Here is a 26,499-nt window from a genome sequence, read left to right as displayed (position 1 = left end):
CTCTGTTCTCATTCAGCTTTAATTATTTATGATAAATGATAGCCTGTATTATATTTACTCTGTATATATCAATATGTTGCGTAGTTGAGTCCTTTTTTGTCGGTCGGTCGAGTAAGGTAGGCCTTTTGCTATTCTATCACGGAAAATTTAGCTCTTGAGCCAAAGTTCACTCGTAGGAAGACATTGTAACTATTTAAAATACAATTTAAGCTATAAAAATGAAATATTGGACACAGTCAGAGGAGCTCAATGTTATCTTCCTGGCGAACAAAGAATCCAGAGATGGATTCAAGAGAAGGTACAATTTCCTTCATTTATAGCTATTTTCTTTTTAGTGGAAAGAGCTCTCTGAAGATTTTGGATTCCAGGAGTATTCGATGAGTGTTTTGGCACCTACAAAAATATTTGAAAATGCTAACACTTCAGAGGTGAGCTCCTATAATTCTAAGCAAGTGTTATAGGATAATGAACACTTCAAAGAATTATACACTTTTAAGGATGCTAAAGGTCGTAACATCTCTCTAAGAGGAGATGCTACCCCTCAATTCATGTGGTTGATTAGAAGATTTATCGACGATGAACCGCAACTTCCCAGCAATATTACCAAGTTCTATGCGATATCTGACTGTTGGAGATATGAACGCCCAAGTTATTGCCGACGCCGTAATCATACACAGTGGAATTTGGATATAATAGGTATTTTCAATATTACTATTAATACCGGAATTACAATTTAGGCATTGCCACTTTGGATGCAGAGATAGAACTTATATATATGTTAATTTCTTTCCTAAAATCGGTATTTATTTATTGCTGCCAATATATTTTCTAAAGGTTGGATTTTCAAGCGATGATCTATATATCCACCTGAATCACAAAGATTCAACGTCTGCCCTTTTGAAACTTTTAGGGATCTCTGAATATACCCCTGAATGGCTTTACAAGTTTCAAAAAACCCTGGATAAATACAAGAGAATTTCTGAAAATGAATTTTTTGAGTCATTAATTAATATCGGTCTGACTCATATTCAATGTTCCCGGTTGAGACAGTTAATTTCAACATGCTTATCGATATCCGATATTGAAAACATCTTTGGCGAGAGTGGTGGTTTTGTTAAACAACTAAGGTATCCCTCGTGAACGTATATGCGTAATGACATTAGGACTATATATAATGGATTGTCTTTCCTTGGGATTTCAGATTGGATAAAAATAGATTTAACTATCGTAAGTTTTAGTATGAGTTAAAATGTGTTTTATATAGGTGAGGGGAAATGATTATTATACCGGTTTAGTCTTTGAATGCTTTGACAGACACAATATCTCACAAAGAGCGATTGCTGGTGGAGGAAGATATGATAAGTATTTCGGTGAAGGTATGTTTAATACTGGAGTTTAGCGGTACATAGCTGAAAACGATGAGAGATTAAAATTTGCTGTTGGGTTGGGTATGGGTAATATAGGCATCATAAATCTATTAAAGGAGAGGTATTCATTTTGTAAATTTTCACTTTCTATAGAAACCTGGTTCCAAAACATGAGTGTTCTGTTGATATAGTAGTACATATTCCACCGATAGGTATAAATATAGAATCTAATCAAAGAAGTAGTTTATTATCTTTGGTCAGAAAACTGAGAGATAATAACATATTCGTATATCAGTACTATAAATCAGCCAAGGTTTTTATTTGTTCTGTATAAATTCCAAAATATAGTTAAAAAAAGCGCTAGAATATGCAGACAAATGTGCAGCAAAGTTCATAATATCACCAATGCCTGACGAAGAATCATTTTTACTCAAGGATCTCGGTAAAAATAAACAAGTAAGATAGATCTGACATATTCATTTCTGCCAGGAGGTATTAACTGATACAAAAGATATCGCAGATGTAATATTAGAGCGATTAAATAATTATAACACCTAAGAAAATCGGTGTATATATTAAGTTTGGTTTTATAACTCTCCAGGCACTTCAAAATTTTCACATTCCTCTTGGTATTTTTCTTTCATTTCCCACCAAATTTGTTGGTTTGGAAGCTTTTCCGTCGACTTGTTCAGATAATTCCATACTCCTGGTACCGCCTTTTTAAGTGTGATTGAGAAGCGTCCCATGGATACTGGAGTAACTTTGGTATGCGATCCTATAACATTTCCAAATAGATGGAGTTTTACTTGGTATTTCTTTCTTTTTCCCGAATGCATTCCTATTCCACTATACTCTAATTTATCCTCATTTACATCTAGTTTTTCGTTTTCCACTTGCAACGCCCCGGGGCTGCTCCATCTTGCTGAAAATTTAATGCTAAGAAATATTTCATTAGGTGATTCAGCCCATTGTAAAGCAGCATTTACAATATCCAGTTCGTTGTATTGCTTGTTAAGTAGATTTACGAGTTCCTTGGAATCTCTTTGAATCTTTTCTACGGTTGAATGTACAGTCGATGATAGATCGATATCTAAAATGTTATTTTATAATATAAGATTCAGTACATAAGAATGCGTGGATCATATATAGCGAAAGTAACCTTGTTCATGAGAAAGAATAACAATTTTTTTCGCAAGGTCCCACCAATTATTCATTATACAAGTTTCTACATCCCTAATAATCGTTATAAGTGCGTAAAACATAAATGATTCGGATTTGACATATACACATACGAATGAGTAGGAACGTATTTGGGATTTGTCCTTTTGACCTTCTTTTCCATCTCTGTGTATTCCGCAGGTTTTAACGAAAAAAAGAAAGCTATACATATTGTGGAATTTACCACTAGTAGGAGTGAAAATATAAACGACACGCGCCTGAACATGGTCTAGCATATACTTCTACACAAACTCCTTATATTGAACTAATGAAACAAGAATCACATGTAAAACTCAACATTATTACGTAAAAACTCTACCAATATCACCAACGAATGCGATCATGTAAGAAGATTATAAATGTGCAGTGAGTACACAACACTCGTGTAGGGGATAAGAAATTGGCTATTTCTGAATATATGGAATCTTTAATATTTATCAAACTTTGCATATTGCTACACTTTATCTAGGTTGAATTTTTGGTAATTGATGCATCTAACAACTGTTTTCTTAATTCACTAACAGACAGCTTAACAGCTGGCAAATCGTCTTGAGCACATTTTTGAGTATCCTCCTTTATAACTTCTCGCAAACCACTTTCATCTACCAATTTAATATGATACTCATTGGTGGAGTGTTCGATGGCCTCTGATTCTGGCTCATTCTGAGTTTCATGTTCAACAAATCCACGCTTTTTTTCTTGCTGTTCCAGACAATATTTTTCAGTACAATCAGGGCTATGGGACATGGAGTAAGATGGAAAATAATCTTGTAGAGAATTGTATGTCAAAAATTTGGTAACGGCACCAAATTTTAGAAGGTACTTCAAAGCATTGTGGGCTAATAATCCAGCAACTACACCCATTGTTGTTGGTAGACTCGCTGTACATACGTCAGCACGCTTAATTGTATTCTCATTTCCATTTGTTGCAACAATATAAGGAGGAGCACAAAGGAAGCATGCCGTTATTCCGGGAATACAAGTTTGTATTTGACCACTTGTTGCATTTTCAGATACTCCTGAATTCATCCAGACCTGATCAGCTTGACAACACGCCTTATTAATTGCAACACGTGCAGCATAATTATCAACACAACTCAAAACCAGATTAACCTGTTCTCCATTCAATCCTCCGGTTGTTATTTTATCATAAAATATTTGATAGTCTTTACATATGTTGTAATTATTTGTGTCTATTATGACCGCATTGTTAATATTTTTAAGCGTTTCTTCGGCAGCCTGCTAGTTTTACATATGATTTGATGAAACATACCTTTACTTTGGGAAGGCCAACTTGATTAGGCGTATAAAATAGTCTATTCATATTGGCAAGTTCAACATCATCATAATCGAATAATATTAGTTTTCCTATCCCACATCTTGTCAACATTTCAGCCACAACCGCGCCAACTCCACCAATTCCTACGATTATTACTGTACATTTGTGTATCGCTCCATAATCCTTAAGAACACCCATTCTCTCGAGGGCCTTCAGCCTAGAAGCTGGATCATCCTTTAAGCTACTCATTTTGCGATTATATTTAGTGGAAAATATCTATAGACTATTATTTATTAGGGCCTGGAAAACCACAAATTTCACACGACAGGTAGGGTCGCCTTACAGGCTTAATGTGTAAGTAATTTATCATTTTCTTTTTTATATCATTACGTAAATATATAAATAAAATCTTAAACTTGCTTAAAGAATACTTGTGCGATTGTCATGAATAAATTTTATTCATCTTGTCAGCTGAATTACAGTTATCAGTCATAAAAAACTTACCGATGGAGGGGGTATATGCAAGTAGGAATCACTCAAAAGCAAAGCTTCAAATTCTCTTTCACTCATTTTGGAATAATCTTGTTCATGCGGTTCCATGAACATTCTATCAGGTTCCTCAAATACAGGTTCGGAAATCTTGTTATGCGTTCCGATCGCTTCTATATAGTCGATTCTTTGTGTTAACCCAGAGTTTTTCTGTGATTGTTCTTCTACAGTCGAATAATAGTAGGCTCTGGCTGCATCATATTCCGGGTCATCTGGTTTAAATAATCCTGTTATAATATCCCCTCGCAGCTCATCAACTATTGTATGGAACACGTTGACAGCGCCAGAAACAAATCCTTCGACTAGATGCATGGCCTCTTTTGTATCTATGCTAGGGAATATGGAGCTCTGCCTAAAACTGTTGAATGCCTTATCCAATGGAGATGACTGAAATAATATTAAAATATGAAGGGTAACTTACTCTGTCAGTATTTGGTGTCTTTACCGGTCTTCTGGGTTTAAATTTAACCTGAGTTCTTACGGATTGCGGTCTACTTGATCCATTAAACTGGCATGTACTATTTCTGGACTGTGAAAAATTATTCACTCCGAAAGAATCCATTCTTCTACCATAGGTGATGGAATTTTGCCGACTTACTAGCATTTGGGGGGGATAGATTTCCGTAGTGTATACCTTTGGGACAAAGCGTTTTTGCAATTGTATGTTACCAGTTGAACTTCGTTTTAGCGCACTTTTGGGATATGAACCATATACCTGATTTGTTAAATTCCTTTTATAATTGAGATTTTGAGGATATCCATTTACAAAATTTGGAATAGAAGCATCGGTATTTATTCTTCCCCTTGTGATATTAATCGCTGGGGTCGTTCCGCATTTGTTTGGATAATATGCTGGAACGCCAGTTGGAATATATGCACCCATATTGCTTCTTATTTCTCCGTAATATTGATTGATATTTGGGACTGGTATAGGATATCGCATGTTATTTGGTGTAAAATTTATAGCAGGAGTACATTGTCTCGGAAATATCATACCGCCACTTGCCATTTTTTAAACAATTATTAAACCTTTTGATAATTATTATGCTCTTTAGAATCAAATCTGAGATCACAGATCAATTAAGGTCTTCCTTCCTTAAAGAACAATGGAATCAATAATTTAAACACAAAATAGATGTAGAGAAATACAGTTCCTCCAATATTTCAAGTTGTATGACCTTTGCCGACAGTATTCTGTACAACAAACAGATTACTTGCACATTTTACCGCAAGTAACACACTTCTATATCTATAAAGCTTAGAATTTAGTTATTTTACTATATACAAGTGTATAACATCGAAATTGTTTACTGTGTGTCATATTACGACGTACCGATTCTCCCGGTCCATAGTGTGCACTCAACAGCATCCACGTACTACTTCTAGATTTCAATCGTTATATGTAGAGTGAATATATAATACTAAACTGCATTATGTTCTCGTTAAAATGCTGTTTCGAGGAATAAATCCTCCGCGAATCCCGTTATCATATCTTACAAGGACCATCGCACCGTATTTTACTCTTCAGAGGTAAATCCAAAGAGTTTGACATTATCGTGATATAAATTCCACAATTAATAACGCCCTATCGTTTCTTACGACCCCTCTTACCACCGCTTATCCATTTTTTGTATGATTCATTGTCACTCGTCTGGGTTTCCCTGACAAAGTTATCCAGTTCCTGTTCCCAATCAGATTCTTCATTGTTTAGTAACTTTTCAAATTTGTCATAGGTGATTTTCCTCTTTTTCAATTTTTTAACAAGGGATTCCTCCTTCGATAATTCTAACCATTCATCATATGAATTTTGCTTTTTAGTCATACGCTTTTGACTCCTAGTTCTGTTTGATTTTTGAGGGGCTGGTTGTTTCTTCTCTTTTGGCTTGATGATTTTTGGTGTCTCTTCCATTTTTTTTAACCTTTCAAGTTCCAGTTTTTTGTCTTTGAAGGGAACACTATTTGGAATGATATTGCTGGGCATAAAATTTTCCATTTTTCTCCCCAGTATTTCCTTTATTCTAGGAATCCTCAAAACACCCATGGAAGTTGCAAGAGATCCATAGTCAAATTTATTGATCTCAAATATTAGTTTTAATCTGTGTTCAGAATATGACTTTGCGTATGAAACGAATGCCTTAGATGCTGATAGAAGAAGTTTACGATCTGTTGATATATATGAACGTAGATAAGAGAGAAACATCGCTGTTATATCCCATGGAAGAACTGGATTAGGCAGAGGTCTCTGCTTTAGGTATTCGGAATACGTCATAGTCCCATCTTCTATTCTAGTATCGACATCTACATTGTTATTTAACAAAAACGGCAGAATTTTTTCACTGGAAATGCTTGTTACTATATCTAAAACTGGATCCAAGATGTTATTCGTTAGTTTGGTTAATCTGATGTTCCTATTTAGTTGGAACTGAATATAGGATTCTTCGTTAGGTGTAAGAAATAGGAGAGCGTTTCCAGTGTTATCAGCTCTACAAACCCGGCCAATTCTATGAACATAAAAATTTGGATCTTGGGGCGGATCAAATTGAATAATCCAGTCTATTTTTGGAATGTCAATTCCCCTAGAAAAAAGATCGGTACATAACAATACATGAAGATTCTTATTAGAACCATTTGTATCCACACTAGGTGCTTTAAACGCATTAAAACTCTGCTGTCTTTTTTTTGTTGTCAGTTTTCTGTGAATTTTGTGATAAGTAACACATGGATCCTCTACCAATTTACTACCAGTTGTATCAAATGGATTTGAGTACAAAGATAAGCCCTTCAGAATATCAAAGTAGTAATCCACAAGGTCACATGATAGAAAGAACAACACACATTTTGTTGCATTAATTGATTTAAGATATTGTATGAATAGCATTACAAATGGAAGTTTCTCTTGTGTGTTTAAGAGTATGTAATAGTTATTGAGACCATCAGGGGTAGAATATTTTTTTTTTTCCACATTTTCTAGTGTAAAATTATCTTTAGACGGTGTTTGTGAATCAGGATCTATTAAAACAGGGTTTGACAGACAAATTTTAGCTAGATCTTTTACACCATTCGATAACGTGGCAGAATACACACCAGTTCTTCTTTGTTTTGGCAATTGACCAAAAATTATACTCATATCATTTTGATATCCCATTTCGAGTAGACGATCAGCTTCATCTAGGATTAATAGGACTAAATTTTTAAAGGACCAAACAAATTCTTGAGATAGCATATCCATCAAGTGACGCAACCTTCCGGGTGTAGCTACAAGAAATGATCTTACAAATTTATGTTCCTTAGCACTGTTTAGCGATTTTACATTGTTATCAATGCTAATTCCACCTATCAATAGAGGGCAATATAGAATCATATCATGAATTTTAAACATATTTTTAGTCTTTACAGAAGTTTTTGCATATCCTGGGTCTTCAATGTACGACAGAGAATCTCTTATTATATCGGAAACCTGAATAGCAAGTTCTCTAGTCGGTAGCACGATCAAACCAAAAACGTTAATAATACCCTTTATATCATTGTATCCTTTCGTGTTCATATATAATTGCAATAATGGAAGAACAAAACAAAGCGTTTTCCCGGATCCCGTACGAGATTGAACTAGCACGTCCTTTCCAGATTGAAGAAGAGGAGTTATTGCAAGACTTTGGACCTTTGTCATGCGTGTTATACCTCTACTCCTTAGCCATTCTACCAAGATTTGACTTAAATTAAGTGAAGAGAAGTCACTAGAATCTTTTGTAACCGGATCATCGTTTTTGGATTTTTCTTCTCGTATTTTTTTCGATTTAAAATCGTTATCATTTTTATAAAGATACCCAAATCGCCTTAGGCGAGGTAATTTGCTTCCAAAAAACATGATATTAGTGCAAAAGTCAAGATAGCTACTCTAAACCATCTGAAGGAGAGAACTAGAGACTATATTTAAAACTACATTCTTCAAACTACAACACTATATTTATATGGTTGCACATCTGAATTATTACTGCGTTATGTAAAGGGAATAAGGGAATCCACTCGAGAATATAGATGTCCACTGATTTCTGCAGTTAGTATATACTATACAACTAAATACAAATACGATACCTTGTAGAAAATACCGAGTATCTTATAGTGGCTAGAGATGAAGAAGCTACCTATAGGGTATTCAAAGTACTATAACCATATAAATGATATCTCGTTCCTCCCTCCCATTTAAATTTATCAAACCAAGATATCAATTGTATTTTTATATGTATATTTTTGAATTGAGTTCCTTTATTTGATTTCATTGGCATACCATGCTCTCATTTTAGAAAGTAATATGTTATTCTCCGCTTAAAATAATGAATCTACCATTTTCGGTTATTAGAAGTTGTTTTTTGCGCGATATTAATAAAAATTACAGTGAAATATATTGTAGATTGTTCACGCTTAACAGACCACATCGTTATGCGTTGTTTTTAAGAGGTTTTGGGCACACTTCAGTTCTTAACAATGTGGAATATAAACTATTACATTATTTTATAAGTGATAATCGTTATTTTTCATCAAGCAAGGTGCCAAAGGGGTTTGGTAAGTTCACCAAAGGAGGCGTTACACCAGATCCCAAATCCACTGAGACGGAAGGATCATCTCAAGCTAAGAATGAATCAAAAGATGATGAAAACGGAAGATCCAAGCCCGAAGGGGACTCTGGACCAAATGATAATGATCCGAAATCAAAATATAATCTTGTTCTTGAACCATGGTCATTATTTATAATCGGCATGACCTCCGTACTTCTGTTGGAGTTAATGGACACAAGAAATCTGCGAAATGAAATAACAATGCAGGAATTTATTTCAAAATATTTTATGAAGGGTTATGTAACTCGCATTCAGGTAGTAAATAAAGAATTTTGCCGTTGCTACATATCTCAGATTCCTCCCTTAGTGCTACCAAAGTATGTAACATTCAGAATAGGATCTGTTGACTCATTTGAACAGAAGATAAATGATATTCAGGCATCTATGGGTCTTCATCCACAGGATTACATACCAATTCGTTATGTCAATGAGACAAATTTCCTTTCCGAGGTAAAGAAGTCGCTTCCATATCTGTTTTTTACGATTCTTCTTGTTACTGGACTTCGTAAAATATCCATTAAGGGTGCAGGTGGAATGGATCGAATTTTTAAAATCGGAAGAGCAACACCTATGGATGTCAAGGATTTGAAAGTTAAGGTAAAATTTAAGGATGTGGCTGGAATGCATGAAGCAAAGAAAGAAATTAGCGAATTTGTTGATTTTTTGCGTAATCCTCAGAGATATGAATCATTTGGAGCTAAAATACCTAAAGGTGTCCTACTATGTGGTGACCCAGGTACAGGAAAAACCCTATTGGCTAAAGCTGTAGCTGGAGAAGCTAATGTACCATTTTATTCCATGTCAGGAAGTGATTTTATTGAGGTATTTGTTGGTGTAGGGCCCTCACGTGTACGTGACCTATTTGAGAAAGCCAGAAAGAATGCGCCAGCTATAATATTTATAGATGAAATTGATGCGGTTGGTAAGAAAAGGTCAAAGGGTGGATTTTCAGGAGGTGCTAATGATGAAAGAGAGAATACACTAAATCAACTTTTGGTTGAAATGGACGGATTCAAAACGACAACAGGTGTTATCGTATTAGCAGGTACTAATCGTGCTGATATATTGGACCCTGCCCTTACACGTCCCGGTAGATTTGATAGAACTGTAAATATTTCTAAACCTGACCTAGATGAACGCTATGAAATCTTCAAAGTTCATTTAAAACCTCTCAAGTTTAACCCGTCACTCGATGTGGATGAGGTCGCCAGAAGGTTAGCATCATTAACACCGAATTTTGTTGGAGCTGAAATAGCAAATGTTTCAAATGAAGCTGCCATTCAGGCTGCTAGAAGAAGATCGGAAAATGGTGTCTGTATGATTGATTTTGATAATGCAATAGAAAGGGTAATGGCTGGAATGAAAAGACCACCAGGTTTATTAACTCCACAGCAAAAATTAGTTGTAGCATATCATGAAGTGGGACATGCCCTGGTTGGATGGTGGTTAGAACACGCCGACCCCGTTTTGAAGGTTTCTATCATTCCTAGATCTAGTGGAGCGCTTGGGTTCGCACAGCAACTACCAGATGACTCAATGTTATTTAGTCGTGAGGCACTTTTAGACAAAATAGCAGTCATTCTTGGTGGAAGAGCTGCTGAGGATATCTTCATTGGAAAAATTACTACAGGTGCAACTGATGATCTGAATAAAGTCACAAAAATGTGCTATGCTTTTGTTTCTAAATGGGGAATGAATTCGAAGTTAGGATTGGTATCATTTCAGCGTGATTCCGGCGAAGATCCTAATTTTTATCGCTCATATTCGGAGACAACAGCCCAAATAATTGATAAAGAAGTAAGATCTATGATTGAAATGCAGTACAAGAGGGTAAAAGATATGTTGAGTGGAAAGGCGGAACTCGTTCACAAACTATCACAACTTCTTTATGATAAGGAAACCATAACATACAAAGATATCGCAAATTGTGTTGGAGAACGGGAATTTCCAATCAAAGATAAGCACAAACCGTATATTGACGTTAGGCTCTTGGAGGATGAACCTACAACACTACTAGGGGAACCTACCGGTAATGTGGATGCAAATGAACCAGGCATTGCATAATTTATCCAAATATATTTAAATATCCATAGATACTGTATTTTTATTATTTAACTTTCTGTCGTATACCGGCTGGACACACACTTGTTTTGCCTGTGACATATTAATTATAGTGCTGTGCCAAAGGCTCATTTCCACTTTAAGTTACTTTGTATACATCCATAACAGTTATCGCAAGATGGTGGATGATATTCACCAAGAAGAAACTCCAAAATCGGAATCTGCAAATCCCCTGACACCGGTTATAGTTGAATATTGTCCACATTGTACATTACCGTATGATTTTTGTGATTTTGGAGATGTATGGGACACTGGAGCCTGTTTTAAAGAATGTTCACGGCGTTATCCGGAAATTTTCCCTATAGATTCACTGGCTATTGACCAATTATCTTCTCTTACATTGTCTGTAAAACCTAAAAAGAAATCCGCAAAAGAGATACCGCAAGAGGTAACAATTCAACGTAGTTCAAGAACCAAACGTAAAGTAATTACGTCCATCACTGGATTGCATCTATTTGGTATGTCTACACTCACGCCTATCACAACATTTTACAGGTGTTAAACTAGAACCGCTTTGCAAGCAATTTTCTAAACTATTTGCCACGGGTGCTACGATCGTTAAGGGATTACCTGGACAACTGGATAGGATAGATGTACAGGTGCGCTATATAGACAAACGTAAATTAAATTATTAGGGTGATGTCGAAGATGCAGTTGTTGATTTCCTGGCTTCAAATTTTCCAGATATAAGTGCAGATAAAATCAAGAGGTTACCACCAAAGTTAAAATAAATTTCCCACTGCTTTTAATTGTTCAACTTTGCGCAAATACTTTAGTTCTTTTCCAGTTTTTTTTGATGTTAGTATACATATCTTGGCATATTTATCGCTACTATCGTTATATAATACAAAGGTATCGTTTGGTAGAATGAGTAATTGATTTTGATTTGAACAGACGATCCTCTTTCTGTTTAAATTGGAACTTTCAAACGAAACCTTATTATCTTCGACATCTAAAAATACCACTATCATAGTTCCCCGAAGATTGATTAGTGGACCACATTGTGATTTAGGTTTGATTACTACTAAACCGGATGATCCAGCCTTGTTGTGGCTAATGAGTGGAATTATAATGTTATTCGCACTTTCTTCAATTTTAATGTTTTTTTCAATATCCTTATTCTTAAAAACAACTACCTGAGAATAATCGGTATTACTGTCATTCTTTGTTAATTGGTTGAAAAATTGTTCTGATTGCTTCTTTATGTTATCCTCTTGATCTTTTGAAAGAGTGAGTCGGTCAGATTTTGCTAGTGAAACTTATAATTACATAGATAAACTTACAAATTTTCTCAGTCTGAGGTGCTTTATTCTGTTTGGAGGATGGGTTCGTGCTTAGATAATTGAAATTTATGTTCTTATTAAATGACTTTGCTGTTATTTTTTTCTTTGATACAAGTTTTGGCTTTAGTGACTTGATAGTGCTATCCAAAGGTTTATACGGTGAAAATAATCTAGATGCCTGTTCACTTAGATCTTCGAGTGAAGAGATATGGCCATCATTACCCTTGTTTAATCTGTCTTTCAGGGGTATAGATGATGCGGGTCTAATCGAACTAACTATAATTGGTTATAAACGGACAAATAATGAACATTACCTCTATTTTTCAAAGTATTGCCCGCGGATTTATTCGTTTTCTTTCCTATATGGGATGTATTTAATACGGAATTGTCCATTCGTAAATATTTTACAAAATACACCTTTATTACTAGAAAATTTATACAAAGTTGTGAATATATGATCTACGATATGCATTGTGTTCACATTTTTAAATCTTTACGACTACGCAACTCCCTTGTTGGTTTGGACCAAACCACCACACTTGATTTGATCATGACATCTATTATCAGTTAATATTGAATTATGCTACTCCATTAATCTCAATATTAATTATGTTTTTTGTATTATCCACAAATTCACAATCCGCGTTTGACTACTTATCGTCTTCTGTTATCTTCTAGTTGGATAAATTCCAGGGACATGCTCCACAGATCACAAACAAGCGATTAAAGGTTTGAATTTTTACAAGGTACGTCTAAAATTGTACTAAACAATTTCCCTTTAGGATTTATTTCGCATTTAGTTCATCATGAGGAGCACTCTTATTCGTTTTTCAAAGGGAACACAGATTTCCACTAGAACTTCTTCGCACGTAGATAAAGACTCGTTTTATGAGAAATTCAGCTGTTTTTCCGCTGCTCAACACGTGAATGGAATATGGAGAGCTCCAAGGAAGCTAGGGTTCACCAAGGAAGAGTTTGATAGAGCTTATCCCGAGTCATATAGAAGTATGCGCATAGGACTACCTGATTCTGGTACATTTGCCGCCAAATATATTGATCCACGATTTGACGAAGTCTCTCCTCTAATATGGACGGCTATAATTACTTCACCCCTCATCATTTGGGGACTAGTGGAACTCAAACACATATACTATCCTTCAGAAAAGAAGGCACACCACTAAATTGTATCTATAAAAATGTCCACAAAACTAAATATTAAACAGAAATGCGTTGATTGAATGAAGATCCTGCCGCTGCGGGAATTGTGTCATCCATATAACTTTGGGGTACAGCGGAAACTTCAGAAGTATTCCAAATGAATGGAACTTCCATATCATTTTCACCGTCTTCAGTCATGATTCTTTGGAAGGTATCTGGAGACCCAAGTAGATTAACAGCAATATCATCACCAATACTGATACTAGAAGTTAAACGACCATTATAGATACCATCGTTCAAAGTCATGTTTCCAGTTTCATTTTTCATTGGCTGTGTGTGGCTCATCATAGAGTGAATAATTGGAGATGACTCCATAGCCTTTTTAGAGCGTTTAATTGTGCGTCCTGACATCGTAGTGATTTGATTCATGTGAGGAATAACTGCATTAATATTGTCCATTTCAGATCCGCTAATTTCACGTTTGACAGAATTATGAGTGTAAACTTCATTTGAGGTATATTTTGGCGGAGAGTTTGCAGCTTTTGCACTATTGGAATTTGCAGACCCATGAAATCGATTTTTTCCCTTTGAAAAACAGTTGTTCTTGTAAACCATCAGTGCCTGCTTGAATATGCCAAATTGATGCGTAAGCTCCCATATCATGGGAATACTAAAGAAAGGAAGATTGCTAATTGACGAAGGTGGATTCCTGGATTGTAGTATAGCCTTATAATGGGTGGGATCCTGTCTATAAACCTTCCTAACTAATTCAAGAAGTGCGGTTCTTCCCTTAGCTCCCAAGTGTCTGGTAAAACCAGGATGCCATTCAAGGTCTTGAATATTTTCAGGTGTATCATTGGCACCATAATCGATCCTTCTATCATTGACCACTGTCTCTTTTCTTTCAACTTCATTAGCATGGGGTGCCACCATAATTTCGCGTCTAACAGGAGGTGACCTACGTTGCTTAGCCTTGGGTTTTGGTCTAGATTTTTGCACAATTTCCTCAAGAGGTATATTCAACGTATTATCATTTTGATACAAAAATGTAAAGTTAGGCTCCGGAGGAAGTAATATTGGTTCAGGTACGGGTGGTTCATTTTCTACAATATCACATTTCACTAGATCTATAAGCGATTCAAAAGATGGATCAAGTAAATTCGGTTCATCAAAACTACCAGATAACCTAGAGAAATCCAAATCAGTGTTAAATACATCATCGATACTTTCTACAACACTCAAATCGCCGTAATTATGAAAGAAATCTTCCAAAGTGTAATGAGCGTTAGCAGAGACCAAATCATCGGTGTCGACCGCCTTCATGTTATGCCTCATAGCCATAGATATTGTAGGATCATTATCCATAGGTTGCTGAGTCGACAATTGCATCATTAGTCCGTCCTTGAAAAGACTACGTTCTACTAACAAATCAGGGTTCACACTATTTCCCATATCCTTGGAGATGATATTATCATATCCATGAGACTCATATGGTCTATAGTTATTAATAATAGGGGTATACAACTGAGCAATGTTATGATTCATCTTGAAAAAAATCTACATTAGAAAGATAGACACTACAAATAAAGATATCTACATTAACATCACAAAAACTACATTAATTGTTTTTAGACAAGACCATATCAAAGACTGAGCAACCCAAATACAATTTCATGAATAAAGTGCTCTATATTACTCTAAAGGTGAGTAACATGTCATTGATAGATTGTCTAAACTAAGAACTGATTGCTACAAGAAAAGACAGTCAAGCACAACCGCATAACTATCACCTATAAACATTAAACAGAGTTTACGGAATAGTTCCATAAGATTTCAGTGTTAAAAAATAAATTCAAAGGAAAACTTCAAATATAAGACAGAGATTTCAAAACACAATCAACAATGAGCTTATAAAAATGAAGCAAAACCCCAAAATGAATCAATTAAAAACTGGAATAAAGAGAAATGATTGCAATTGTCAATATGAACGCGCAACTAGCGTTTATTGACAATATGCGCGAATACCACCCACTATAAAATAATAGTCCGGCAATTTTAAAAAAAAAACAAGCAACCAAATGACAATTTGCCAATAAAACACACTAGTGCATAAAGTAGTGCCCTGTAGGAGTGATGCGCGTGAGTTCCCTAATGATGTATGTATGGCAGGTGCACAGTTAAAAAGAACAAATTTCCCAAGCCAGTGTATATTAGGATTTGTTTTTAGATCAAACGAGATTATTGATCAGAGTACAGTATCATGAAAGAAAAAATGCAAGATCAGAGGATGTTGACATTGCTCACGATCAAAAACTGTGTTCTGAGTGTCTAATGCTAATCAGAGCAAAATTTCCAATAATGCCAGATTTAAGTGGTATGAATTTGTCTTGGTTCCGTTAGGAATGTGAGTCTTTATTGATACATGTAACTGTGAGACCAGATAAGACACTGTTTCAATACCCTTTTCCCGGAAAACCAACAATAGAATTGGTTTAAAATAATATATTTTCCAAAATTACAGGTGAATCTTTTTTATTACGTTCAAAAACTCTCTTATACGTTTGGTTTTCTGTGAATCTTGAATATTCCTTATTTACCCTTTATTTATCAATGTATACCGTGAATTTTACTTAGAATATGATTGAATATTATAACAACACCAGTGGATAGCAGTTTATATGTGAATATATGAAGGAAAGTTATAATTTTGTCTGAGACCCCGTTGCTTGTGATGGTATCAGGGGCCCCTGCATTACAACATTATGCGACACAATTAAGCGGCTCATACAATCTCCGGTACATTTTTATATTAATAAGATTAGGAATCATCAATCAACCTTTTGATTCCTGCGTCTAAACCCCTAATATTAGAAGATCCGGGTTTTATCAACAAGACAGTGCTATATTTACAGAATACTGAATTATACGCATATTTCATATTTTTATATCTATTACAAATTAATCTATATCAAAATTGCTCTTCCCTTTGGTTCCAATATAAAATTCTAGATTTTGATTGATCATCCGATATGTTGATGCTCTATTTAATGATGAATTACTAATTAGGTATAATGAATTCACCCTGGAATCGCTATAAGATTTTATAGGTATACTTTGTAGCTTATTCGGGGTATGCATTTGCACGTTACGTGACCCGGTGATTGTTCCTAATGGCTGTCGTTACGTTGGCGTAGTGGTATAAATATTTGTAACATTATAAGATTTACAGTCAGTGGACTATCTAGGTACTTTGGAGTATAGAGAGATGGGGAGTCAAATACAAGTTTCCAGATTTCCATAAATCAATGTATGATTTATAATGATCGATTCCGCCTCTGCAATAACACGTGGAGGTTTAATCATTTGGTCCTATGCGTTTGAAGATGATTCCAGCAATTTAACTCCGAATGAAAATGCGATCATCAATACACTTATCCGAAACGCTATAATAGAGGTACACAGATTATTCTTCATACATTCTGCGTCTATATTTTATTATTAACATATTTTACAAACGAACAGGAACGTGGTGGAGGCAAATATTCATGTTTGGACGGTATACACTTTCGTTGGAATATAATTAACTCATTGGATCTCATATTTTTCATTTCATACAAGGTAATTTCCAACTAATACATACATTATTAACAGGGAATACAAAACACACAGAATCTTGTGGAACTTTTAGATGTGTGTTCTGAGAGATTTACCGCTCTCGTACAGAAGGAGATCAAGAATGCTTCAAATATTAACTGGATAGAACTTGATAAAAAATTTGGTTTTGATGAAGAATTTCGCTCTCTGGTACTAAAAACCGGTATGAGCAATGTTCGCACACTATCGCCGACAAAATATATCGAAACTTACCCTAATAAGACAGAGGGTGAAAAACTAGTTACAAACAAACAGAGTAAGGATGGAAAATCAAGTTCAAAGGTAATGAGACAGTGGGATGTAAAGGAAATAGTAACACAAAAGGATATGGATGAACTAGATTTTTCAGATAAGATGGATACTCCGGCTACAATATCGCAAAATATCTCTGAAACACAAAAGGTAGAACAAACAAGTACACTTAATAAACTTATATCATCTGTTACTTATAAGATAAAAACCGCTAAAAACTCCCTTAAACATTCGGAAAAGAAAACTAAGGAAAAACCATCACAGGGACTACTGGACCAATTTTCAAACTTTGTACTAAACTATGCTGGAAATCTTGTTATCACAGAGGATGTCATAGTTTCACCATTAAATGATTTAAAGAGTAAATTGGGATCAAAGAATGTTGCAGCCGACATCTGTGATATGTTGTGCGGATCCATATCTGCAAGTCTAATTGGGAAAAGGACAGAATCACTAAAATCACTGTCAACGACAGTTAGGGAAGCACTGAAGGATGCAGTTCGTCGTATTTTGACACCTAAAGAACCGATAAATCTTATGCAGAGAATACGTGAAACAAATGCAAATGGTAATGTCTACTCTATCGTGTTTTTGGGTGTGAATGGTGTAGGTAAATCCACAAATCTTGCTAAAGTTGCACACCTTCTAAAGAGCAATGGGTTCAAAATTTTACTAGTAGCGTGTGATACGTTTAGATCAGGTGCAGTTGAACAATTAAAAATCCATGCACAAAAACTCGATATTGAATTGTTTGAGCGCGGGTATGGTAAGGATCCGGCACAAATAGCTAAGGATGGGCTCAAATACGCAAATGGAAATGGATTTAATGTGGTACTCATTGATACTGCTGGAAGAATGCAGGATAATGAGCCTCTCATGGCTGCGTTAGCCAAGCTAATAAACGTAAATAACCCAAACCTTATTTTGTTCGTAGGAGAGGCACTAGTAGGAAATGATGCTGTAGACCAACTGCAAAAATTCAATCACGCAATAAATAAAATGGGAGAAAACTCGATAAATCGTAACATAGACGGCCTAATATTGACAAAGTTTGACACAGTAGACGACAAAGTTGGTACCGCGTTGTCAATGGTTTATATCACCGGGAGACCCATACTATTCGTTGGAAACGGACAAAACTACACAGACCTTTCAAAGTTAGATCCGGACATGATTATAAAATCACTAATTAAATAACATTGTACGTTCATGGGCTACATATAAGATTCAAACATCTTAAAGAACCCAGTGGGCTACATGATGGGTCCACGCTACAACTTCATCAGGGTTAAACCAGAGAGCGCATTCTCTCTGAGCATCCTCGACAGAACTGCTGGCATGAACTAAGTTTTTCCCGATCGACATGCCGAAGTCACCTCTTATTGTCCCCGGTGCGCTATCTACTGGTGATGTTACTCCTAGAAGAGTTCTTCCAACCTTAACAGCACTTGGTCCTTCCCATATTGTGCAAAATACAGGTCCTTGCTCAACAAACGCAACTAGTTCCTCGAAAAATGAGCGACCTTCATGTTCGGCGTAGTGCTTTTCTACCAAACTTCTAGGGGGTACAACAAACTTTGCAGCTACCAATTTCAGTCCCTTTTGTTCAAATCGCTTGACTATCTCGCCCACAAGGCCCCTATGGACACCGTCAGGTTTGACCATAATAAATGTCCTTTCTTCCATTTTGGTGGACGTGTGTAGTTAGGAAATATTTCTTCCGTGAATGTTTTAACAAAGTATAGGAGAGTACGATGTCCAAAAAACGCAAAGATTTTAAGAACTGCAGAAGAAGGATTGAGACAATGCCCCATGCATTATCTAGTAAACATTGTCGTCCACTTCAGCTATGTAGACATATCTGCGTCGAGATGTGCACCTTTAATTACTTCCTATTCCACTTATAGTGATGTTTTCGCTTCATAGTATCTTCTTCATCTCGTTTTTTTACAATGAAAGTAATTAAAGGGATTTAATATTGTTTGTCTTCATATATCGGTAATTATGGTTCATGAGTTAGATGAAAACATGAATTCTCAATTAGATGCATCCTTTGAACTGAAAGAATCGTTGCATTTGGAGTTTGTTCGGTACTTAGACCTCTTTTGTATCATATGGCTCATATTAACCGGAAAATTGAGAATTTATAATTCTAACTCATATACATCATTACTAAGTGTTCTTAAGAGAGTTAAGGACTCTTTTAGTTCTGAAATTGGGAGTTCTGAACGCGATGCTTTATCTCACAGTACGTCCCTTTCTGAATGGAAACAAGTTTTCAAGAGCTTTATGTACAATATCCAAACAAAATTAGGATTTGAAACAAGATCAGATTTGAAATACGATATATTATCAGTGGAAGATTATCATGAATGTACTCTAACCTTAGGAAGGAACCCAGTTGGTCTATGTTCTATTTTAAAGCGTTGCATATGTAAATTTCGTCGACCAAAGAGTAATTTTGATCATAAATATAGTTATTCATCTGGTGAAAACGATTATGATGTTGATATGTGCAAAGATTGTGCCTTAAATAAAGACAAAATACATGGTCCAGTTGCTCTGGTCTCACCATTTATAGTTTCTAATCAAACTTCAGATTCCTCTAATAAAAAGTCTGGTAAAAGAGCTAAAATATCACACAATACACAGGTTTATAGTTCATTTGAGAACAATAACATATATTCGGATCTAGAGTATCCTCTCAGTCGTTTTCTAGATAAATTAAAGCCAATCACACTTTCCCTCAATACATCTAACTCTATCGTTATTGGTGATACGATTTTTAAACTTGTTGATTTGATTATTTCTAATAACTCCGATCCATCAGGTGTTGATAAAGATACCAAGCTACTTGTGGATATATTGGAGGACTGTATTGAAAAATCTAGAAACATTGATAAAAATGAGAATAAATCCAGCGATTCGGGGAACATGCCAAATTTTTTTCAAACTTTCCTTGTGGGTTATGAGGAATTATTTCAAAATGTGATAAAATTAACTCCATTTCCAACCTTATACTGGTTGGTTGATAAACACCTTAATAATGCAGTTTCTTCCTTAGAAGGAAGTGGTGCCATAACCAAGCTTCAAAATGCCCTTGATACTACCATCACCCAATATAACTGTGACAGAAATATTGAATCTAAAGGTTTGATTCAGAGAGTAATTAAGGACAATTTATTCTATATTAGTAGAAGATTTCAGCTGGTGCACCCTACGCTAATTGAGTTATTTTATAATTTATTTTTCAATATGGACCTATTTTCTAAGGGAAATTTAGAGCCTGTGGATACAAAGAAATATATTACACTATCTCCAGATGTGTACGTTGATATATTTGATAAAATGAAACCGGAGGTTACAAAGGTGCTAGGAATTCTCAACACACTGAGAATATACGGCATAGGTGGGAATAAAAACTTTTTCCGCATCAAATGTCTACACGGTAATTTATCTTTTGAGCTTGCTGAAGGTTCCTATATAGGGAATTTGGTAGCCAGGGAATTACTTTGTATGTCGTATTTATTACATCGGTAGCTATTCCATAGTACGTTCGCGCTGAGTTTCACAGATAATACCTTTGATCTCTGCAAAAAACATTGAACACTTATTATCAAAATATATACGTAGGGCTTTTGCTAGACTAGGTGAGTTGTTGGAATATCTCCTTTGGACTCTCGTTTCTCTTAAAATTCATTATTTTCTGTTACATGGGTCACTCCTTAAATTTACATATTATATTTATTAGTTCTTGGTTTAATTTACTTGCTTATATCCAGAATATGAGTTGAAATGTTTTATTTGCTACTTGACTATTTCCGTTCTTATTAACGCCCATCTATTTAGCAATAGAGATGGTTAATCATAATAATTTCCCATTCGGTACTAGTGTATCAACTGTGTATGTGGATACAATCGCAAAATCACAAGAAGATGTAAATTTGCATAAAAAATATCAAAACAACACGAAAAATCCAGTATTTTATGAAACTATAACATTTGATAATGTTCCAATATCATTTTTTGGCATAATAATTTTGCCTCCTGGTGAAAATATTAGCCTTTTGGATGGAGGAAGGAAGAAGCAGTTCATATCAGAATCTTTGTTTGATACGAACACATCTAATATTAAGGTTTTTGTGCAAACTTTGGACAAAAATGAGATTTTTGTGTACAAACAACTGTCAATTCTGGATTATACTGAATTAGGAATGCTATTCGTTTACGATGGTTCTAAAGGTTTAACTACAGAAATATTTACCAATAAAATACTTATAATAGGATCGTTTAGATCAATCTCATATTTGATTTTGAAACGTGGTAATTCGGAACCGTATGGACTGAGATTAAGTCGATCAGTTCCTCTTTTATCTTACGTTGGACATAAAGCTCTTGATTTGGTAGACGCTGATAAAATTAAAATTACAGATATTGATTTAGAACGAAGATATGATTCTTCCTTCTGTTATGGGTTCAGAGAGTTATTAAATTTAGAGGATGGAATCCCAAAATCTCTATGGAAAACAAAATTAAATTTAACTAGTTCTATATTAATGCAGAATCAAATTAGAAGTCTTGAACCAGAAAAATTGAATGATACCTTATTGTTATTTTCTCAAAATAAGGATGATTTTGGGGATAAGGATGAAATCATTTTTTCCTTGTATAGTTATTTTGATTATACAAATTTACACTTTGTTACTACGTTAGAACGTACTACTCTAGAATGTGTTGTGGAACTGTGTATTTCTAACATCACTTATACGTTTGATGATCACTATTACAAACTATTGGATATTTTGAGTTATGATTCAAAACTCGCACTCGCTATACTTCAAAATAAAAATTTTGTGGATTCCATATTTCTTCATCTTTCTTTCAAAGATAATACTATATTAAATTCAAGAGAAGCCATTCTTTCTCTTATTTCAAGGTTGATTTCACATAGTTATGCCATGAAATATTTCTTATCTTCAAAATCAGACAGGGGTTCTTCGTTGTATAACATGCTTTTGAAGAACGTTTACAATCATCCACAATATTCAATTGACAGTTTGTTTGTGACTTTAAAGGAAATAAGTGATAAAGTTGCACTTTACTCAGCCTTACATAAAACAGAAATGATTTTTAACGAATCCAACGAAAAAACAACAGATGGACATTCAGATTATTGTCATTTGGAAAGTTTATCTGCTTCAATAAACGAATCTATAGATCTTATGATGAATACGTATACCCGTGATGATATAAAGGCTTTGGTTGAAAATGATAGGAACTCAAAGTATTATATAATTTCATACATTAAGGACAAAAATTTTCTAGCGATTATTTCTCACATGTGTGCAAAATTATCTGACAAATTATCCGATTTTCCCGTGTTGATTATTGATATTTGTCAGATAACACGTAAGCCGTTAGTTTTTATGCAAAAATTTGTGGATATTTTCGATTTTTCGGGCCTAATACTCCCTCTTTATAAAGTAGCAGAAATGATCCTTCTAACTTGTGAAAATGTTGGATTGGTAATTAGAAAAGGTTTCCCCTACCATTCGGATTTTGTATATGATTTTGGACATTCCGTCAAAAAAGATGTATATGAATTGTTGCTATATACGAGAATTTTAAGAATCTTTTCGTGTATTTATAGTGAAAAATCTATAAATGGTAGTATAGAGGTCCTAAATACACTCTGTAACAAAACGCATAATTGTTATAAGATTTTAACAGATATTTTAAATGAAAAGATTTCAGACTCTATTTTTGATATACTAAATTCAACCATTAGTGGCATTAAAGTCTATTCTGATACCGGATTTTACTATTCACAATTATTGTTATATATACTTGGTGAAGCTATTTCCAAAGACGATACAGGTAAACTCGTTTATGGTATAGGTAAAAATCTTATTTCCACAACAGAGTTATTCTTGGCTCTTCCTTTTATTGAATCAAATGAACTTCATAGAATGGAATTGAAAGGAATAAAGTATACATTTTATTTACTAAGGAACGTTTTTGGAAATTTGCCTGATCCACAACATGATGCTAAATTAGATGTTCCAATTATTGAAAGTGTAGACGTTTTTCTTAGGGCAGCAATTAATTCTTCGTCTTTTATTTTTCACCCTAAACATATAAAGAGAACACTTGAATATTTAACGGTGATTAGCAACAAACCTATGATAAAGGATAAATCATCAGGTTCTTTTTCTAGAAAAGAGTCTGCAACTATAAGCGAATCATGTATTTCTGATAAACTAAGGGCACATTCTATTAGTAGAGACCTGCATGTCAATTTGATAGACATCGACTGGGATGATCCTTATATAGCCAATAAACGCAGGAAAGTTAATATACCAGATGATAAATACAATTACTACCTAAATTTAGACATATTTCCGGTACCACCTGCACCTATACCCACAGAAATAAAACAAACATTGGTTTTATTACTACATCTTAGTTCAAAAAGGCAATATAATGAACTATTCAGGAAGTTTTTGTTGAATAGTAAACAAATGGACACTATGCTGGAGATATGGACACATTTAATATCTTCAATTATTCCAAGTCTTTCTACATTAGCTAATGCAGAAATGGATGTATTATCTTCACTAATCGGATATGAATGGTTCACTATTGTAGATTCTACCTTTTCGACATTGAAAACGATTCTAGTTTTAGTTTATAGGTCATTGCGCCACTTATCTTCTGAGGACACCTACACACCAGATGATACAAATAAAGTAATCGGATTAGATATGCACTATATAAATGATGATTTATTAAACCTTATGGTTTTAACTTCATCTCAGTTAAACTTTACCAAGATATGGTATCACAAAAGTATTTACAAAGATTGTATATCTTGGCTCTCAAAGTTGATGTTCTATTGGTTCAAAAGATTTAAGTCATCACGGGGTTATCTAATCAACCATTTGATGAGAGCTTATGTAACCATACCAAAAATGACTGAAGCTGTTTCTTTGCTACTTATTTCGTGTAATCCTACAGCTATGGCAACTTTGTCATTTTCCATAAAAGCACTTTCAGATTCAGAGGATAGTGATGATAAATCAATAATTATTGATTTTGAAAATAACAATTATGTTGTTTCGCGTACAAATAACCTGGATAGTAACAAAAATAATCCGGAGATAAATGTAAACACTACATTATTTGGTTTGAGTGATAAGCTTAAAAATATTGATTTTGAACTATTCTTAGAATTTATAACGACTTTGATATCTAGATCTTACACGATTAGTCCTGTGTCATTAGTACTAAATTCCCAGCTCTCTTATATAATGGTTGCAAATTCCTTACCAATTGTGGTCTTGTTAAAAATCGTCTCCGAAAAATTGATTGATGCATGTATAGAGAATTCTGATGAAGGTTCTACTGATAAGGCACTTAATCTAGTGATGTTTTATTCAAACCTTCTGCATATTTGCAACTCAAGTGGTAAGGTAAAAAATCTATCCTTATTTAATTTGGTTACTGGAGCCCTGGTATTCTTGAACAAATTTACTAAATCTGCCAAAGAAATTACTATTATTGGCTATGCTCTAATATATGAGTGCTATTTAGCAGTGTTTTGTTCTAATAATAAACTGTGGAATAACGATATCATATTAACGGTGACTCCTTCTGAATTACATGATTATATCGTAGAAATTAACAGCGGGGTCGAATGGATTTTCTCTACGTTGAATAAATGTAAAATAGATTTTTACACTGAGGATTCAGACAATAAACACGAAATGTTAACATTGGATATTGTCCTATTGGGACTTCAAGCTATATATTCTGCATTCGAAATACCTTTCACGACTCTAAACATTCTATATAACATATCAAGAACAAATTTAGAATTGGTTTTAAGAGTACTAAAAAAACGATCTGAATCGGAAACCATAAAAGTAAATGTGTCAAATTCGCTGGAATTGCATAATATTATTAATCAGATATCAGAATCCATCAAAAACGAAATATGTACGCAAGATAATGAGGCTATGACAAGGAAAATGTTTATTGAACTGTTAATTCTGGAAAGAATTTATGAGATTTGCAATCTTATACATGTAACTGGAAAATATCAAGATTATTTTGTTTTGGTTTGTCTTCAGGGTTCTCCAGATGATGGAAGTACTACTATAGATAAAAAAACGGATGTAAAAATATCGCAAAATGAGAATATCTCCACAAAATCCAAATTACACTCCAAAAAAAAGACAACAGATAGAGTTTTTTCAAAAATTCAAGGTGCTCTAGAAAAACGCTTGGAAGAGTTAAAATCAAATGGTAATGATAAGAAACATATTATCGCAAACATATTGCTCATTATTGATTGTTACGAAAAATTATCGATAGAAATTGCAAAGGATGCTCTTGATTTGGGTATTCCAAAATATATCCCTGGATATCTATTTTCCAAGAAAGCCACACAGGAAAATATAACAAAGTTGTTCGTACCGTTGGAACCATATTCAACTGAAAACTTGATAAAGAAGATATGTCATTATGCTGATTGGGATCATTGGGTTAACACAATCCATCTAGATGCTAAAACCATTGATTTAAGCAAAGATGATGACTGGTACACAAAACCTCTAACATATGACGGTAGGATTGAAGTGAAAACTATTGATGTTATATTAAAGGGATTGACAGACTATAAAAAAACACTTTTAACAAGGAAGGGAGGTGATGAAATTATGCGTGAAAGTCACGATCGTCTTCCTTCTCAACCTGATAACCTTACTAGTACGGACACATATAGTCAATATAAAACAAGTACGTCCAAAGTACATAGCGTTACAGCTTCGGAATGGAAGGCATTTGACAATGAGCTATTTCTCGGTGGACTCAGTTTGATATCTATCATAGATAACCCATCTATTTTGTTGGAGAATAATAACAAAAATTCATTCATAAACGCAGTAGTTAAGCATAAGTCAATTTTCAACCACTTGGTTCTCTCCGGATATGATTTCTAGGAG

The 26,499-nt window shown here is 34.5% G+C and overlaps 14 protein-coding genes across 14 annotated transcripts; 7 read left to right on the top strand and 7 right to left on the bottom strand.

The window, feature by feature from the left end:
* Positions 1–14: 14 nt before the first annotated feature.
* Positions 15–1,925, top strand: BEWA_021740 (histidyl-tRNA synthetase, putative; the record flags this gene model as incomplete). The annotated part of the gene is made up of 12 exons (XM_004828935.1): positions 15–116; positions 152–298; positions 336–428; positions 462–696; positions 738–799; positions 835–1,127; positions 1,164–1,227; positions 1,265–1,376; positions 1,410–1,488; positions 1,521–1,680; positions 1,716–1,823; positions 1,857–1,925. The coding sequence occupies exons 1-12, from the start codon at positions 36–38 to the stop codon at positions 1,923–1,925; spliced, it is 1,503 nt and encodes a 500-aa protein (XP_004828992.1). The 5' UTR covers positions 15–35.
* A 29-nt stretch (positions 1,926–1,954) lies between these two features.
* Positions 1,955–2,950, bottom strand: BEWA_021730 (signal peptide-containing protein; the record flags this gene model as incomplete). Its single annotated transcript, XM_004828934.1, has 3 exons — positions 2,660–2,950; positions 2,527–2,600; positions 1,955–2,457 (listed from the first exon to the last, which is right to left on the bottom strand). Exons 1-3 carry the CDS (start codon positions 2,809–2,811, stop codon positions 1,955–1,957), a joined length of 729 nt encoding a protein of 242 aa, XP_004828991.1. The 5' UTR covers positions 2,812–2,950.
* Positions 2,951–3,050: 100 nt separating this feature from the next.
* BEWA_021720 (hypothetical protein) lies at positions 3,051–4,149 on the bottom strand (the record flags this gene model as incomplete). The annotated part of the gene is made up of 2 exons (XM_004828933.1): positions 3,859–4,149; positions 3,051–3,824 (listed from the first exon to the last, which is right to left on the bottom strand). Exons 1-2 carry the CDS (start codon positions 4,111–4,113, stop codon positions 3,051–3,053), a joined length of 1,029 nt encoding a protein of 342 aa, XP_004828990.1. The 5' UTR covers positions 4,114–4,149.
* Positions 4,150–4,285: 136 nt separating this feature from the next.
* On the bottom strand, positions 4,286–5,756 carry BEWA_021710 (hypothetical protein). The gene is made up of 3 exons (XM_004828932.1): positions 4,835–5,756; positions 4,369–4,800; positions 4,286–4,335 (listed from the first exon to the last, which is right to left on the bottom strand). The coding sequence occupies exons 1-3, from the start codon at positions 5,420–5,422 to the stop codon at positions 4,324–4,326; spliced, it is 1,032 nt and encodes a 343-aa protein (XP_004828989.1). The 5' UTR covers positions 5,423–5,756; the 3' UTR covers positions 4,286–4,323.
* Positions 5,757–5,998: 242 nt separating this feature from the next.
* Positions 5,999–8,278, bottom strand: BEWA_021700 (DEAD box ATP-dependent RNA helicase family member protein; the record flags this gene model as incomplete). The annotated part of the gene is made up of 1 exon (XM_004828931.1): positions 5,999–8,278. The coding sequence occupies one exon, from the start codon at positions 8,276–8,278 to the stop codon at positions 5,999–6,001; it is 2,280 nt and encodes a 759-aa protein (XP_004828988.1).
* A 466-nt stretch (positions 8,279–8,744) lies between these two features.
* BEWA_021690 (ATPase, AAA family domain containing protein) lies at positions 8,745–11,090 on the top strand (the record flags this gene model as incomplete). The annotated part of the gene is made up of 1 exon (XM_004828930.1): positions 8,745–11,090. The coding sequence occupies one exon, from the start codon at positions 8,745–8,747 to the stop codon at positions 11,088–11,090; it is 2,346 nt and encodes a 781-aa protein (XP_004828987.1).
* Positions 11,091–11,265: 175 nt separating this feature from the next.
* On the top strand, positions 11,266–11,782 carry BEWA_021680 (hypothetical protein; the record flags this gene model as incomplete). Its single annotated transcript, XM_004828929.1, has 2 exons — positions 11,266–11,605; positions 11,643–11,782. The coding sequence occupies 2 exons, from the start codon at positions 11,266–11,268 to the stop codon at positions 11,780–11,782; spliced, it is 480 nt and encodes a 159-aa protein (XP_004828986.1).
* Positions 11,783–11,850: 68 nt separating this feature from the next.
* On the bottom strand, positions 11,851–12,823 carry BEWA_021670 (hypothetical protein; the record flags this gene model as incomplete). The annotated part of the gene is made up of 3 exons (XM_004828928.1): positions 11,851–12,396; positions 12,431–12,706; positions 12,745–12,823. 3 exons carry the CDS (start codon positions 12,821–12,823, stop codon positions 11,870–11,872), a joined length of 882 nt encoding a protein of 293 aa, XP_004828985.1. The 3' UTR covers positions 11,851–11,869.
* Positions 12,824–13,236: 413 nt separating this feature from the next.
* BEWA_021660 (hypothetical protein) lies at positions 13,237–13,611 on the top strand (the record flags this gene model as incomplete). Its single annotated transcript, XM_004828927.1, has 1 exon — positions 13,237–13,611. The coding sequence occupies one exon, from the start codon at positions 13,237–13,239 to the stop codon at positions 13,609–13,611; it is 375 nt and encodes a 124-aa protein (XP_004828984.1).
* A 34-nt stretch (positions 13,612–13,645) lies between these two features.
* BEWA_021650 (hypothetical protein) lies at positions 13,646–15,133 on the bottom strand (the record flags this gene model as incomplete). Its single annotated transcript, XM_004828926.1, has 1 exon — positions 13,646–15,133. The coding sequence occupies one exon, from the start codon at positions 15,131–15,133 to the stop codon at positions 13,646–13,648; it is 1,488 nt and encodes a 495-aa protein (XP_004828983.1).
* A 1,774-nt stretch (positions 15,134–16,907) lies between these two features.
* Positions 16,908–18,691, top strand: BEWA_021640 (signal recognition particle receptor alpha subunit, putative; the record flags this gene model as incomplete). Its single annotated transcript, XM_004828925.1, has 3 exons — positions 16,908–17,042; positions 17,111–17,206; positions 17,240–18,691. 3 exons carry the CDS (start codon positions 16,908–16,910, stop codon positions 18,689–18,691), a joined length of 1,683 nt encoding a protein of 560 aa, XP_004828982.1.
* A 39-nt stretch (positions 18,692–18,730) lies between these two features.
* On the bottom strand, positions 18,731–19,180 carry BEWA_021630 (nucleoside diphosphate kinase, putative; the record flags this gene model as incomplete). Its single annotated transcript, XM_004828924.1, has 1 exon — positions 18,731–19,180. One exon carries the CDS (start codon positions 19,178–19,180, stop codon positions 18,731–18,733), a length of 450 nt encoding a protein of 149 aa, XP_004828981.1.
* A 154-nt stretch (positions 19,181–19,334) lies between these two features.
* Positions 19,335–21,034, top strand: BEWA_021620 (hypothetical protein; the record flags this gene model as incomplete). The annotated part of the gene is made up of 1 exon (XM_004828923.1): positions 19,335–21,034. The coding sequence occupies exon 1, from the start codon at positions 19,499–19,501 to the stop codon at positions 21,032–21,034; it is 1,536 nt and encodes a 511-aa protein (XP_004828980.1). The 5' UTR covers positions 19,335–19,498.
* Positions 21,035–21,208: 174 nt separating this feature from the next.
* On the top strand, positions 21,209–26,496 carry BEWA_021610 (hypothetical protein; the record flags this gene model as incomplete). The annotated part of the gene is made up of 1 exon (XM_004828922.1): positions 21,209–26,496. The coding sequence occupies exon 1, from the start codon at positions 21,352–21,354 to the stop codon at positions 26,494–26,496; it is 5,145 nt and encodes a 1,714-aa protein (XP_004828979.1). The 5' UTR covers positions 21,209–21,351.
* Between the last annotated feature and the right edge of the window lie 3 nt (positions 26,497–26,499).

This window comes from Theileria equi, chromosome 1 (genome assembly GCF_000342415.1).
Source record: "Theileria equi strain WA chromosome 1, complete sequence".
NCBI classification, from domain to species: domain Eukaryota; phylum Apicomplexa; class Aconoidasida; order Piroplasmida; family Theileriidae; genus Theileria; species Theileria equi.
The sequence above is the reverse complement of the archived record's forward strand: the minus strand, read 5'-3'. Positions and strand labels throughout refer to the sequence as shown.

What these genes read in the sequence shown, in the direction of transcription:
- BEWA_021710 (XM_004828932.1), bottom strand. Translation starts at nt 5,422, where the DNA reads ATGGCAAGTGGCGGTATGATATTTCCGAGACAATGTACTCCTGCTATA. An exon ending in AGACACCAAATACTGACAGA is followed by an intron (nt 4,801 to 4,834) that starts GTAAGTTACCCT and finishes ATATTATTTCAG; the next exon opens with TCATCTCCATTGGATAAGGC.